This window comes from Hyla sarda, chromosome 5, assembly GCF_029499605.1.
Source record: "Hyla sarda isolate aHylSar1 chromosome 5, aHylSar1.hap1, whole genome shotgun sequence".
NCBI classification, from domain to species: domain Eukaryota; kingdom Metazoa; phylum Chordata; class Amphibia; order Anura; family Hylidae; genus Hyla; species Hyla sarda.
Genome location: NC_079193.1, coordinates 315,790,896 through 315,803,253, shown reverse-complemented (window position 1 = coordinate 315,803,253; position 12,358 = coordinate 315,790,896). Strand labels below are relative to the sequence as shown.

The 12,358-nt window shown below is 41.4% G+C and overlaps 1 protein-coding gene across 3 annotated transcripts in view; it reads left to right on the top strand.

Annotated features, from left to right (window-relative positions):
- Positions 1-9,598, top strand: part of TPD52 (tumor protein D52) — an 88,169-nt gene extending 78,571 nt beyond the window's left edge. For 2 of the 3 annotated variants that reach the window (XM_056522214.1, XM_056522212.1), the window contains exons 4-7: positions 675-776; positions 4,866-4,907; positions 7,706-7,754; positions 8,670-9,598. In XM_056522214.1, the coding sequence (XP_056378189.1) occupies positions 675-776; positions 4,866-4,907; positions 7,706-7,754; positions 8,670-8,783 (307 nt within the window). In that variant the 3' untranslated portion in view covers positions 8,784-9,598. The remainder of the gene's footprint in view (positions 1-674; positions 777-4,865; positions 4,908-7,705; positions 7,755-8,669) is intronic. The other variant, XM_056522213.1, reaches the window with a different exon arrangement.
- The last annotated feature ends 2,760 nt before the right edge of the window (positions 9,599-12,358 follow it).

Below are 12,358 nucleotides of genomic sequence, written 5' to 3'. Positions count from 1 at the left end.
ATTATCATTTTCAGTTGATGCATTCCCTTTAAAGTGTTACTGTCACAAGAAAAAAAAACAACTTCTGAGATGTCATGCAGACATTTCAATAGTTTTGCAGATATAGCTGGGTGAAGCACATGGCAGTGCGCTTCACACTGTGGCTTGGTGCTCATTACAGGAGACGGGCTCCATTATAGTCTATGCCAGTGTTTTCCAACCAGGGTGCCTCCAGCTGTTGCAAAACTACAACTCCCAGCTGCTGGGAGTTGTAGTATTGCAACAGGCGGAGGCACCCTGGTTGGGAAACACTGGTCTATGGAACCAGTTACCTGCCACATGACTGAGAGCCGAGTCGAGAAGTGAAGCACGCTGGCTCCTGGCCATATCTACAGATTGGTGAGGGTCTAGGCAACAAGACCCTGACTGATCTGAGATTTTAACATTGTTCTATCTAGCCTTCAGATAGTCTAAACACCCAAACCCTGACCCATAAAAACTTTTGATATGCAGTATAGACATATGAAAAGTCTTTATTTTATTTTTGACAGTTCCCACTTACATGATATTCTCCTCCACTCAGTTATTGTGCCTTGATCTGTAACAAGGGAGTAAACCTAGGATTGTATGTTCTCAAAGTCCTTGTTAATGTTGTGAATAATAGAATGTATTCTGAATTATTTATCATTTTTTAGGTACAAGAAAACTTCAGAAACCCTGTCCCAGGCCGGGCAGAAGGCCTCGGCTGCCATTTCAACAGTTGGATCAGTCCTCACAAGGAAGTTGGAGGATGTAAAGTAAGTCATATATAGCAGCTGTGACTACTTACATACATATCATCATTTAAGCTTTATGTTTCATCAGTCTGCCTTTTTTTATGTCAATGGGAATTGGAATTAAAGCCGTCATGTCAGGACTGATGACCTGAACTAACAGCATTGTAGATTCCTATGTTACTGTGAGTTCATTGGGCTATTATACCCAAAGGTGGGGCCAGCTAACGACCCCCCCCCCTCCCCCATTACTCAGGGTAGTGTCTTAAGGGGTACTCCAGTGGAAAACTTTTTTTTTTTTTATCAACTGGTGCCAGAAAGTTACACAGATTTGTAAATTAATTCTATTAAAAAATCTTTACACTTCCAGTACTTTTTAGTACTGTATGCTTTTTAGTACTGTGTGCTACAGAGGAAATCTACAGAGGAAATTCTTTTATTTTTGAATTTCTGAATTTCTTTTTTGTCTTGTCCACAGTGCTCTCTGCTGACACCTGATGCCCCTATCAGGAACTGTCCAGAGCAGGAGAAAATCCCCATAGCAAACTTATGCTGCTCCGGACAGTTCCTGACACGGACAGAGGTGTCAGCAGAGAGCACTGTGGACAAGACAAAAAAAAAAGAAAATTATTTCCTCTGTAGCATACAGTTGCAAAAGTACTGGAAGGGAAAAGATTTTTTAATAGAAGTCATTTTACAAATCTGTTTAACTTTCTGGCACCAGTTGATTTAAAAAAATAGTAAAATAAATGTACCCCTTTAAGGTTGGCTATATACTAATAATACTAATGTCACATATAAGCACGGCCGTGTACATACAGTGTACTGGGCCAAAAGCAACTATATACACCAAAAAGAAAAAGGTATCAGTGCAACAGATTATAATCCAATATGAATATACTTCATTAGAATGATAATACATAGATTGAAAATCCTATAAAATACACAGAATCAAATAGGCACTTAGAATGAGAAATACAGAGAACAAGGTGAGGGTATCATATACCGTATTTTTCGCCCTATAGGACGCACCGGCGTATAAGACGCACCCAATTTATAGGTGCAAAATCTAAAAAAATAAAGATTTTGAACCCAATAGTGGTCTTCAACCTACGGACCTCCAGATGTTGCAAAACTACAACTCCCGGCATGCCCGGACAGCCGTTGGCTGTCTGGGCATGCTGGGAGTTGTAGTTTTGCAACATCTGGAGGTCCGCAGATTGAAGACCACTGCATAGGAGGTAATACTCACGTGTCCCCGCCGCTCCGGACCCGTCACCGCTGCCCTGGATGTCGCTCCATCGCTGTCGCCGTGTCCCCGTCGCTCCGGGACGTCTCTGCTGCCGGCCAGGTATCCTCGCTCTCCTTCGCCGCCATCACGTCGTTACGCACACCGACGCACGCACATGACAACGTGATGACGAGGAAGGAGAGCGCCGGCCATACAGGGGATCCCTGAACGGAGAAGACACCGAGGAGGCAGGTAAGGTCCCTCTTGGTGTCCTGTAAGCACAAACCCGGCTATTCAGTCGGGCTGTTCGGGACCGCCGCGGTGAGATTGCAGCGGTCCCGAACAGCCCGACTGAACAGCCGGGTTAGTGTCACTTTCCCTTCAGACGCAGCGGTCAGCTTTGATTGCTGCATCTGAAGGGTTAATACAGGGCATCACCGCGATCGGTGATGTCCTGTATTAGCTGTGGGTCCCGGCCGTTGATAGGCGCAGGGACCGCCGTGATAGGTCTGTATTCGCCTTATAAGACGCACCAACTTCCCCCCCCAGTTTTGGGGAAGAAAAAGTGCGTCTTATACGGCGAAAAATACGGTAGGTACTAGTGATAATGCAGTAATGCAGAGGAAATATAATACTGCACAACCCAGATAAATAGCAGCGTACAGCAAATAGCAGTGAAGATTTAGACAGTTAGGGAAAGTGCATAATACAAAAAAATGTATGTTTACGCATAGAGGCTTTCATGTATGAGCTTTGTCAGGGGGCCCTGATGAAGCCCATACGCAAAGCGTGCGTTGGGGTGGAGGTGTGTGATATCTACTTGGGTACATGGCAGGTATACTACAGAGGTCTAATGCTTTTTGAGTGAACCTTCATACTTTTTTGTATTATGCACTTTACCTAACGGTCTAAATCTTCACTGCTATTTGCTGTACGCTGCTATTTATCTGGATTGTGCAGTATTCGATTTCCTCTGGATTACTGCAGTTGACTATATACTGCAGAATACAATAATTATATACACACTGTTTCTGGTCAGTTTTCATTAATGAGTTGCTTGGATTGCTTAATGGCTAACTCCTCCACCGTCCTGGCACTCCGCCCTGCAGACATGTGCTTTGTACAATGATCACTAACTAATTTGATTTGTACAGTTCTGTTCAGGACACTTATAAAGCACATACAGCAGTCAGTATACCGCGTGTCATTTCTGCATCCACACGGTCTACAAATATAGCTGGTGCGCGTGTTCAGAAAATAGGATAATGGGTCCCAGCTCAATTGATGGCAGTGAAGAGGATAATCCAGCACCCGGATAAGTGAATTAAAAACAATACTTTATTTCATCTAACAAACATTATAAAGTGTGGCCAGTTACAAGCTGATGCGTTTCGAACAGAGACTTACTCTTTGTCATCTTTGTCAGAAGTAAAAACTTCATCATAGATGAGAATTGTGGCCAAACAAGTTGTCCTTTTGTAGCCTTATCCTGCCCATCTCTCCTTTCCATCCACGACTGTACGTGGCAGCCAGTGGCCACCTCACCAGGCATGATAAAGGTCCCAGGGATGTTTCACCTATCAGACAGATTTTGGTATATCCTGTGCTATAAATGTCTAAGATGGGAATAACCCATTAAAGGGGATCTCTGGTCTTATGTAAAAATGATATTGTGGATTGCTAAGTCCTATAATAACTTATTCACTTATTACTTTTGCACGAGTTCTGTTTTCTATGGTTGCATGTGGCCTGACTTGTGTGGATGAATTCCTATAACATTGTCTTATCCTGTGCCAGATACTTGGTTTGGACATTTTACACTGTGCAGATGTACTCAAAGTTTTTACAGATAAGCTTCCTGGCAAGAATCCATTTGCAGTCTAATATTTTCATTATAATATGTGATCCTTGTGATCTTTTAGAAGGATATACTTGAGTCCGTAGAAATAGGAATGTTCTGTTCCAGGTTTTGTACCCAGGTCAGGACAAAGTCAATTGGAAACTCCAGATATCCATTCAGTGTAACTTGTCATTAGAGATGGTAGAAGGAATCGCCAGGTTCAAGATTTGAAGTGGAGAATAGATTTTTTTATATACTTGCAATTTTCAGTTATGACCAACGCAAGGTGATGAGTACAGAGCAAAAGTATGTGTAGAATGTGGACTATGTTTTTACTTTATATCTTCATATATATACAATTTCCACCCTGTATACTTCATTGGAAGCCAACAAGCAGAGTGGATAATTATTTTCTGAGATGTGAATACACTTTTAGGGCAGGGTCACACGGGGCTCATCCGCAGCGTATTTCATGCTGCAGATGTGCTGATGACAGTCACAGGGACAGCAGAGCAAAATCCTGGCTGCGACCGCTCATAGTGTCTGATTTTCCACTGTAAAAATCAACCGCTACAAGCGGACACACACAGCTACCCAGCCGCAGACGGGAGCTCGCTCTGTAGTCTCTGTGACTGTCATCACAGCATCCGCAGTGTGAAATACGCTGCGGATGCGCCTTCATGTGACCCTTAGTTTTCTCCTAGTCATGCTCATGCATCTGCAGTCTGTTGTACATGAGACACACAGGTTGTATTGTACTACTCATGACTACTAAGGCCCCATATGTTTTGTGTTATTTGACATGTTCTCCCTATTAGAACTCAACTTTTTAATTTCTAATTATTCCCTATGAAAGAGGCTGCTGTGGATTTTATATTGTACTTGACCAGTTTCCTTTTTCTCTTCTTTATAAAGTGCAACAACAAAAAATCTATACTACTTAATACATTATGACCTGTACCTTTTTAGTGTTGTGATGCATGCAGCTATGGTGTCTTTGATTAATTTTCACTGTCTTTTTTCTTTAATGCTGCCCTCTTAGTATACGTTCTATACAGCATTCCATTAGTATGCCTGCTATGAGGTAAAGTATTGAGCAGTAAGGTTAAAAAATGTGCATGCCATATGTGTCTGTGTAAATGTTATAGGGTATCTCTCTTCAGATGGGCCATCTTGTTGGTATATTAGGTGCCACCAAACAGTCTAAACCGGAAGGTGTCAAAATTGTCAGCTGGTTCAGTCTGGGGCCTCTATAGCAATGTTACCCAACTGAGAGTTGTAGTTTGGCAACAGCTGGAGGCATCCTGGTTGGGAAACGCTGCTCTAAAGATGTCCAGCTGGCTAATCATGCATGTTTTGCTATGTTGGCATATCACAATGCCCAACCACTTGGTGACAGACTCCATGTAAAGATCCACAATAAAGGTTATATTTGTAAAATCTACATGGAAGCTTCGTAAATGTCATTTAGTTGTGGGAGGAATGGTATAATCTTGTGAGGTTACCCGATGTTATCAGAAGATTGGTAAAGGACCTTACAGGTCAGGTGACTCAAGAAGGTTCTCAGTGTCTAGTGATTGGTCTTACTGTTTGGCTCTGGTAGGGACATCATCTGAGATGCTGGGAAGGGTATTGCCATGTCATGATGACAAGCAACCAGCAAAGTGACAGCCTGGTAGTTGCTAAAAGCATGGAAGTGGAAAGCAATCCAATTCACCATTGGCTATAGAAGTATAAATCTATGTCTGCTCTTACACTAGCTATCCAGGAATAGGAAAACAGGGCAAATGCAACTTGGCTCCATTCACTTCAATAGAACTGACCTGCAATACCACACGCAATGCTTCCCAACCAGGGTGCCTCCAGCTGTTGCAAAACTACAACTCCAAGCATGCCCGGACAGCCGATGGCTGTCCGGGCATGCTGGGAGTTGTAGTTTTGCAACAGCTGGAGGCACCCTGGTTGGGAAACACTGCCCTAGTGTGCTAAATAGCATATGGTTAAAGGGGTATTCCAGAAAAAAAACTTTTTTTTTAAAATATAGATCAACTGGCTCCAGAACATTAAACAGATTTGTAAATTACTTCTATAAAAAAAAAAAAAAAAAAAAATAAATTCTTAATCCTGCCAGTGGTTATCAGCTGCTGAAGTTCTTTTCCGTTTGACAACTTCTTTTCTGTTTGACAACAGTGCTCTCTGCTTGTCTCAAGCACTGTCCAGAGTAGGAGCAAATCCCCATAGCAAACCTCTAATGCTTCGGACAGTTCCTGAGACAAGCAGAGGTGTCAGCAGAGAGCACTGTTGTCAGAAAGAAAAGAACAACTCCACTTCAGCAGCTGATAACTACTGGAAGGATTAAGATTTTTTAATAGAAGTAATTTACAAATCTGTTTTAACTTTCTGGAGCCAGTTGATTTAAAATAAAAAATAAATTTTTTTTCCTGGAATACCCCTTTAAATTAACCCCTTAACGACGCAGGACGTAAATGTACATCCTGGTGACGTGGTACTTAACGCACCAGGACGTACATTTACGTCCTGAGCATAACTGCGGGTGCTGCCGCGGCGATCCGATCATCCTGCACAGCAGACGGAGGTCCCCTCACCTGCCTCCGCTGCCTTCCGGGAGTCTTCTGCTCTGATCTGCCTTCCCGCAGAGCAGAAGATCACCGATAACCCTGATCAGTGCTATGTCCTATACATAGCACTGAACAGGATTAGCAATCGAGTGATTGCTTTAAATAGTCCCCTATGGGGACTATTAAAGTGTAAAAATAAAAGTAAAAAAATAAAGTAAAAAAAATGTGAAAAACCCCCTCCCCCAATAAAAACGTAAATTGTCCCATTTTACCCCCAAAAAGTGTAAAAAAATATTTTATATGCATATTTGGTATCGCCGCGTGTGTAAATATCCGAACTATTAAAATAAAATGTAAATGATCCCATACGGTGAACGGCGTGAACTTAAAAAAAAATAGTCCAAAATAGCTGCTTTTTTATAACATTTTATTCCCCCAAAAAATTAATAAAAAATGTAATAAAAGTTTTGTATAAGCAAATATGGTATTAATAAAAAGTACAGATTACGGCGCATAAAATGAGCCCTCATACCACCACTTAAACGGAAAAATGAAAAAGTTATTGGTCTTCAAAATAGGGGGATTTTAAATGTACTAATTTGGTTAAAAAGTTTGCGATTTTTTTTTTTTTAAGCGCAACAGTAATAGAAAAGTGTATAATCACAGGTATCATTTTAATCATATTGACCCAGAGAATAAAAAACACATGTCATTTTTACCATAAATTGTACGGTGTGAAAACAAAACCTTCCAAAATTTGCAAAATTGCAGTTTTCTTTTTAATTTCCCCACACAAATAGTATTTTTTTGGTTGCGCCATACATTTTATGATAAAGTGAGTGATGGCATTACAACGGACAACTGGTCGCACAAAAAACAAGTCCTCATACTAGTCTGTGGATGAAAATATAAGAGTTATGATTTTTTGAAGGGGAGGAGGAAAAAACAAAAACGTAAAAATAAAATTGTCTGAGTCCCTAAGGTCCAAATGGGCGGAGTCCTTAAGGGGTTAAGTTGCTGTTGTATACACTTAGCTTTACTGTGTATCATGCATGGAAAGTTTAACATGGCATCTCCTAGTATCAAAGAATGGTACATGGTAAATTTGGGGCCCGTAGAAAATATATTTTTGTCGCACAATTTTGGTTTTAGCAATCTTATTAGGACCTATGAATACTAGATGGTACATGACATGGCATCTTCATGAAGTTGAAATCCTCTTGAGCTTCAGCACCAGCAATACTGCAGTATTTACAATGTATAATATACTACATTTATCATTTTTTGTTTTCTATCTTTCCAGGAATTCACCCACGTTCAAGTCATTTGAAGAAAAAGTGGAAAATCTGAAGGTCTGGGATACTTTTTTGTGTCTTTGTCGTATATATATTTTATAGATATATATGTTTGTGCCTATAAATATTTCATTAGATTTGGGGATATTTAATTATTAATGAAAAGACAGAGAAAGGGAGAGAGAGGGGGAGACATCTTTACTACATTATATTTTAATGTTTGAATTTGGCAATTTTCTGAATTCGGTCGCGAAGATTGTGAATTGTATTTTCTATGAGAGAAGCAAAATGACAGCCTCTATAGGCCTCACAAAATACATACAAGGGGTTGTTTACTTTTACCCAAAGGGACTGGTTTTAAGGGAAAAACAAATATTACTCAGATTTTACAGGATTTAGTCTTGCTTGTTGACGTGGCAGAATGTCCACAAAATTCACTGGCCATTATCTTTAGTGGGGATTCCACTGGGACACGCAGCGGAATTTTTGCAGGGAAATTCCACCGTGGAAATTCTGCATTCTGCTAAATAACAAGACATGTCTTTATGTTTAGTGGAATTCCGTTCAGAGCCACATTGAAGTGAATGGGACTCTGAATTTGAGCGGAATTTAAAAGCACAGAAATTCTGCTCGAACTCGGCTCAAGTTCCACAAAAATGTGAAAAGTTCACAGTCTGCTTTTGCTGAAATTCCACTGTGTCAATATAGCCTTAAAGGGGTTCTCCGCTGCTCAGCGTTTGGAACAAACTGTTTTGAACGCTGGTGCCGGGAGCTTGTGATGTCATAGCCCCGCCCCCTCATTATGTCACGCTCCGCCCCCTCAATGCAAGTCTATGGGAGACTGCTCAGATAATGCTTTATTCAGGAGTGTCACCCACATAGATTTGAATTTAGATAACTGGGGAAAAAATGACCTCCAAACTGGTTTCCATGAATCACTATATCACAGCTGAAATCTTTGTCTTCTTACAGTCCAAAGTTGGTGGCACCAAACAACCAGCCGGAGATTTCGGAGAGGTGTTAAACTCTGCAGCCAATGCCAGTGCCACAGAAGACCTCACAGAAAAGGATCTAGAAACCCAATGAGATCGCCATTGTATTCAGCCAAATCTGAAAGATGCTGCAGGAAAATCGAAAGCACATCCAGAGCGCCCTCGTGTGTTCCCCCAAAACATGTCCTGTTACCAGTGCCCTTCTTTCTGTCTTCCGTTTGCTGTGTATCTCTCACTTGTTCGCAGTGCGGCCCGTCATATAGTGGCTGAATTTAGCCGAAGGCTAAAACCATTGACATCAGTGCAGCCGCCACTTCAAGTGACATATACACTTAGAGCCCATTCACACTATGGAATTCGGTGCGTCGACTCCATTGATGGCAATGCTGTCTGTATGAAAATCTGCCGGAAGAATTAACATGATCATTCTTTTGGCGGAACGACAAAAATTCTGCAGTGTGCATAGTGCAACAGAATCCCATTGAAAACAATGGAAGGCTGCTGCACTGGAAATTTATGTAGTGTGAATGGGCCTTTACAATAGTGACCTATGCACGCCTGTTTGTGGTATTTACCTTATCCAAAAATGTCTAGTGGGAGGGGAATAGAAAGGGATTTTTATGCAAAATGTTACATTACTCCTTTACTACTGCCAAAATATTTGTTACACACTGGATCCTTATCTTACTGTGTAGACACTAATGAAAGCGAAAAATAAACATGTGCGAGAAGAACCGCTTTTCTTCCGTATGGCTTCAGCATGGTGAATGTGATTTCCGTCATGTTTAGGACGCTGTATGTTATTTCTCACACAGTCTTATGACCCGCATTCACAATATACATTTCTACTACTGCTGTATGGAAGGAAGATATACAGGTTTTTGATTAAACATTTTCCATGTTACTGAAGGTGTAGTCCTGCTTATTTCACTTATATGGTTGTTTTAAATAAGAATGAAAGCTATTAAAAACATAGCTGCTTTCTTCCAGAAACAGCGCCCCTGTGTGTCCTCAGGTTGTGTGTGAAATTATAGCTAGACTACATTCACTAAATGGAACTGGGCCGCAATACCGAACACAAACTTGAAGGCCATAGTGGCGCTGTTTCTCGGGGGGGAAAAAAAAATTAAGTATACTTTTATAATCCTCGATAACCTCTCTAAAGGCAATGGGGTCCTAGGAAGCTGTCCACTCCAGCTACCTCTTGTCTCAGTCCTATTCTGACTATTGGGCCTTCACTAATTCTAAGAATACAGATGCCAGATGTTAACATTCTTTAAGTGTCTATAGCAAGGTCTCCCAGTCAGTGTGCATCCAGCTATTGCAAAACTACAACTCCCAGCATACCCGGACAGCCGAAGGCTGTCCGGGCATGCTAGGAGTTGTAGTTTTGCAACAACTGGAGGTATCCTGGTTGAGAAACACCGCTCTATTGTGAAAAAGAGACCAATTCCCCCTCCACTATTTTAAAACATATACATTTCATGTCATACATTTTGTACTTCCATACTTAGTCTTTTACTTGGAACTATTAAAAGCAATTTTTTTAAATAAAACAAAGTGGTGCTTGTGGCCCTTTGGGCCAATTGGTGCTTTTTATGTTGACTATTCACCCCCTTCTCCTATCTTGGGGGTATCTTGGCCTGGACAGATTTAAACTGGGATCCAGTGGGTTCCATTGTGGTGTGCATTTTTTTTTTAAATAGGAAGAATAGCACTATATGCTATCACTACTGATAGGACTACTGATGGTAGTAAGAACACAGCCTAGTATGGTGGAGACTTTACAAATTATTTATTTACATGGGTACTCCGGAGGAAAACAAATCAACTGGTGTCAGAAACATTAACAGATTCGTAATTTACTTATTTTTTAAAAATCTTAAAGGACATCTGCAGCAAAAGACACTAATCACACGATAGTGAATAAGTGTCTGATCGCGGGGGGGGGGGGGGCCTAATGCGCATTGCGTCAACCTCTCTGAGGTCGCCGGTGCGCCTCCCTCCCATAGAACTGTATGGGGAGGGAGGCGTACCGGTGACCTCAGAGAAGTTGACACTATGCGCATTAGCCGCTCACATAGAGCGGCAATGCGGAGGCCCCGTTTGGGAGATTGTGGGGGTCCCAGCGGTCGGACCCCCTGTGATCAGACACTTATTCCTTATCCTGTGGATAGGGCATAAGTTGTCTTTTGCTGCAGATGTCCTTTAATCCTTCCAGTATTTATCAGCTGCTGTATGCTCCAAAGGAAGTTGTGTAGTTTTTTCCAATCTGACCACAGTGCTCTCTGCTGCCACCTCTGTCCGTGTCAGAAACTGTCCAGAGCATTAGCAAACCCCAATAGCAAACCTCTGCTGCTCTGGACAGTTCCTAACACGGACCAGAGTAAGCAAAATGAAAAGCTCTAAATGGAATGATAAATCTCCCCCCTATGAGTCTTATGTTCAATACAGGAGCTACATAGGAATCAACAAGGCAGTGTCTCTTTGACAGACCAGAGATGCCAAATCTGAGGATTCCCCCTCCCCTCGACCTATACAGGACATGCGCATGTGAAGTGCCCTCCAGTATCCTGCTCCGGTCCCCAGTCACAATTCTTCTTTCTGATGCCCTACCCAATATGGCACCATGGACCATAGCAGGATTCTGGACGCAAGGAAACGTTAATTTTTATTTTATTTTTTTATTTTTTACATAAAAGTTTATCAAAAAATTAAAAACAATTAAGTACAACAACACAACGTTGAAATGTGAAATGAGGTTACATAAGGACTAGTCCGTGCAACACATCTTAGAGCAATAGTGGAACAGAGCTTGAATAACCAGGCATATATAAAAGAGCAATGGTAGCACAGCCAAGATCATAGAAAGGCTAAAGCAAAGCCACACAGGGCAGAAAGATAAAATTATGTAGCAATGGTCCTTATAAAGCGCAATCCACTCGGGCACTGCTAGCAACAGAGAAAAATGAATTAAGGAATCAACTCAGGTGAGCATCCAGGTATAAAGTAAGAGAAAACGGAAACAAAGATTAAAAAGAAGTGAGAAGGAAAAAGAAAAGGAAAAAAAGAGAGGGAGAAAGGAAGATGGAAAGACAGAGACCATGAGGGACCCAAATGTGAATGGTAGTAGAAGGAGCAGGGGGAATGTGGAAACTAACAGGACATGGCTAACGGCGAGAGTGAAAAAGTAGCGAAGAAGCCCTGCACAACAGAGGCAAAAACAGAATCAAGTCATCACACGGTAATTCTGGGAAGATCAAAATTCCAACCAAGGCCGCCAGGTGGCAGCACAATGGCCCAAATTGCAAGGAACCACTGCCAAAAACTCCTCCATCTATTGGGTTTGTATGATTTCTGCGACCCATTCCTCCAGAGGGTCAGGAGAATGCCAATGTCAGGGAATAAGGTCTATACTTGGATAGACCCATAGAGAACATGAAAAGTAAGACCGCCTCAGATTCATGTGGGAATGACATCCCCGAAACAGAGGTTCATTTTATTATATATATATATATATATATATATATATATATATATATATATATATATATATTTAGTAGACCTTTATTCAAGGGTAACTATGTTACAATTCCCTTCTGCAGGATGTAAGAAAAATTGTCATTTGAAAGGCACTGACCCTGGCCAGAAGCCAACAAAGAGTCCATT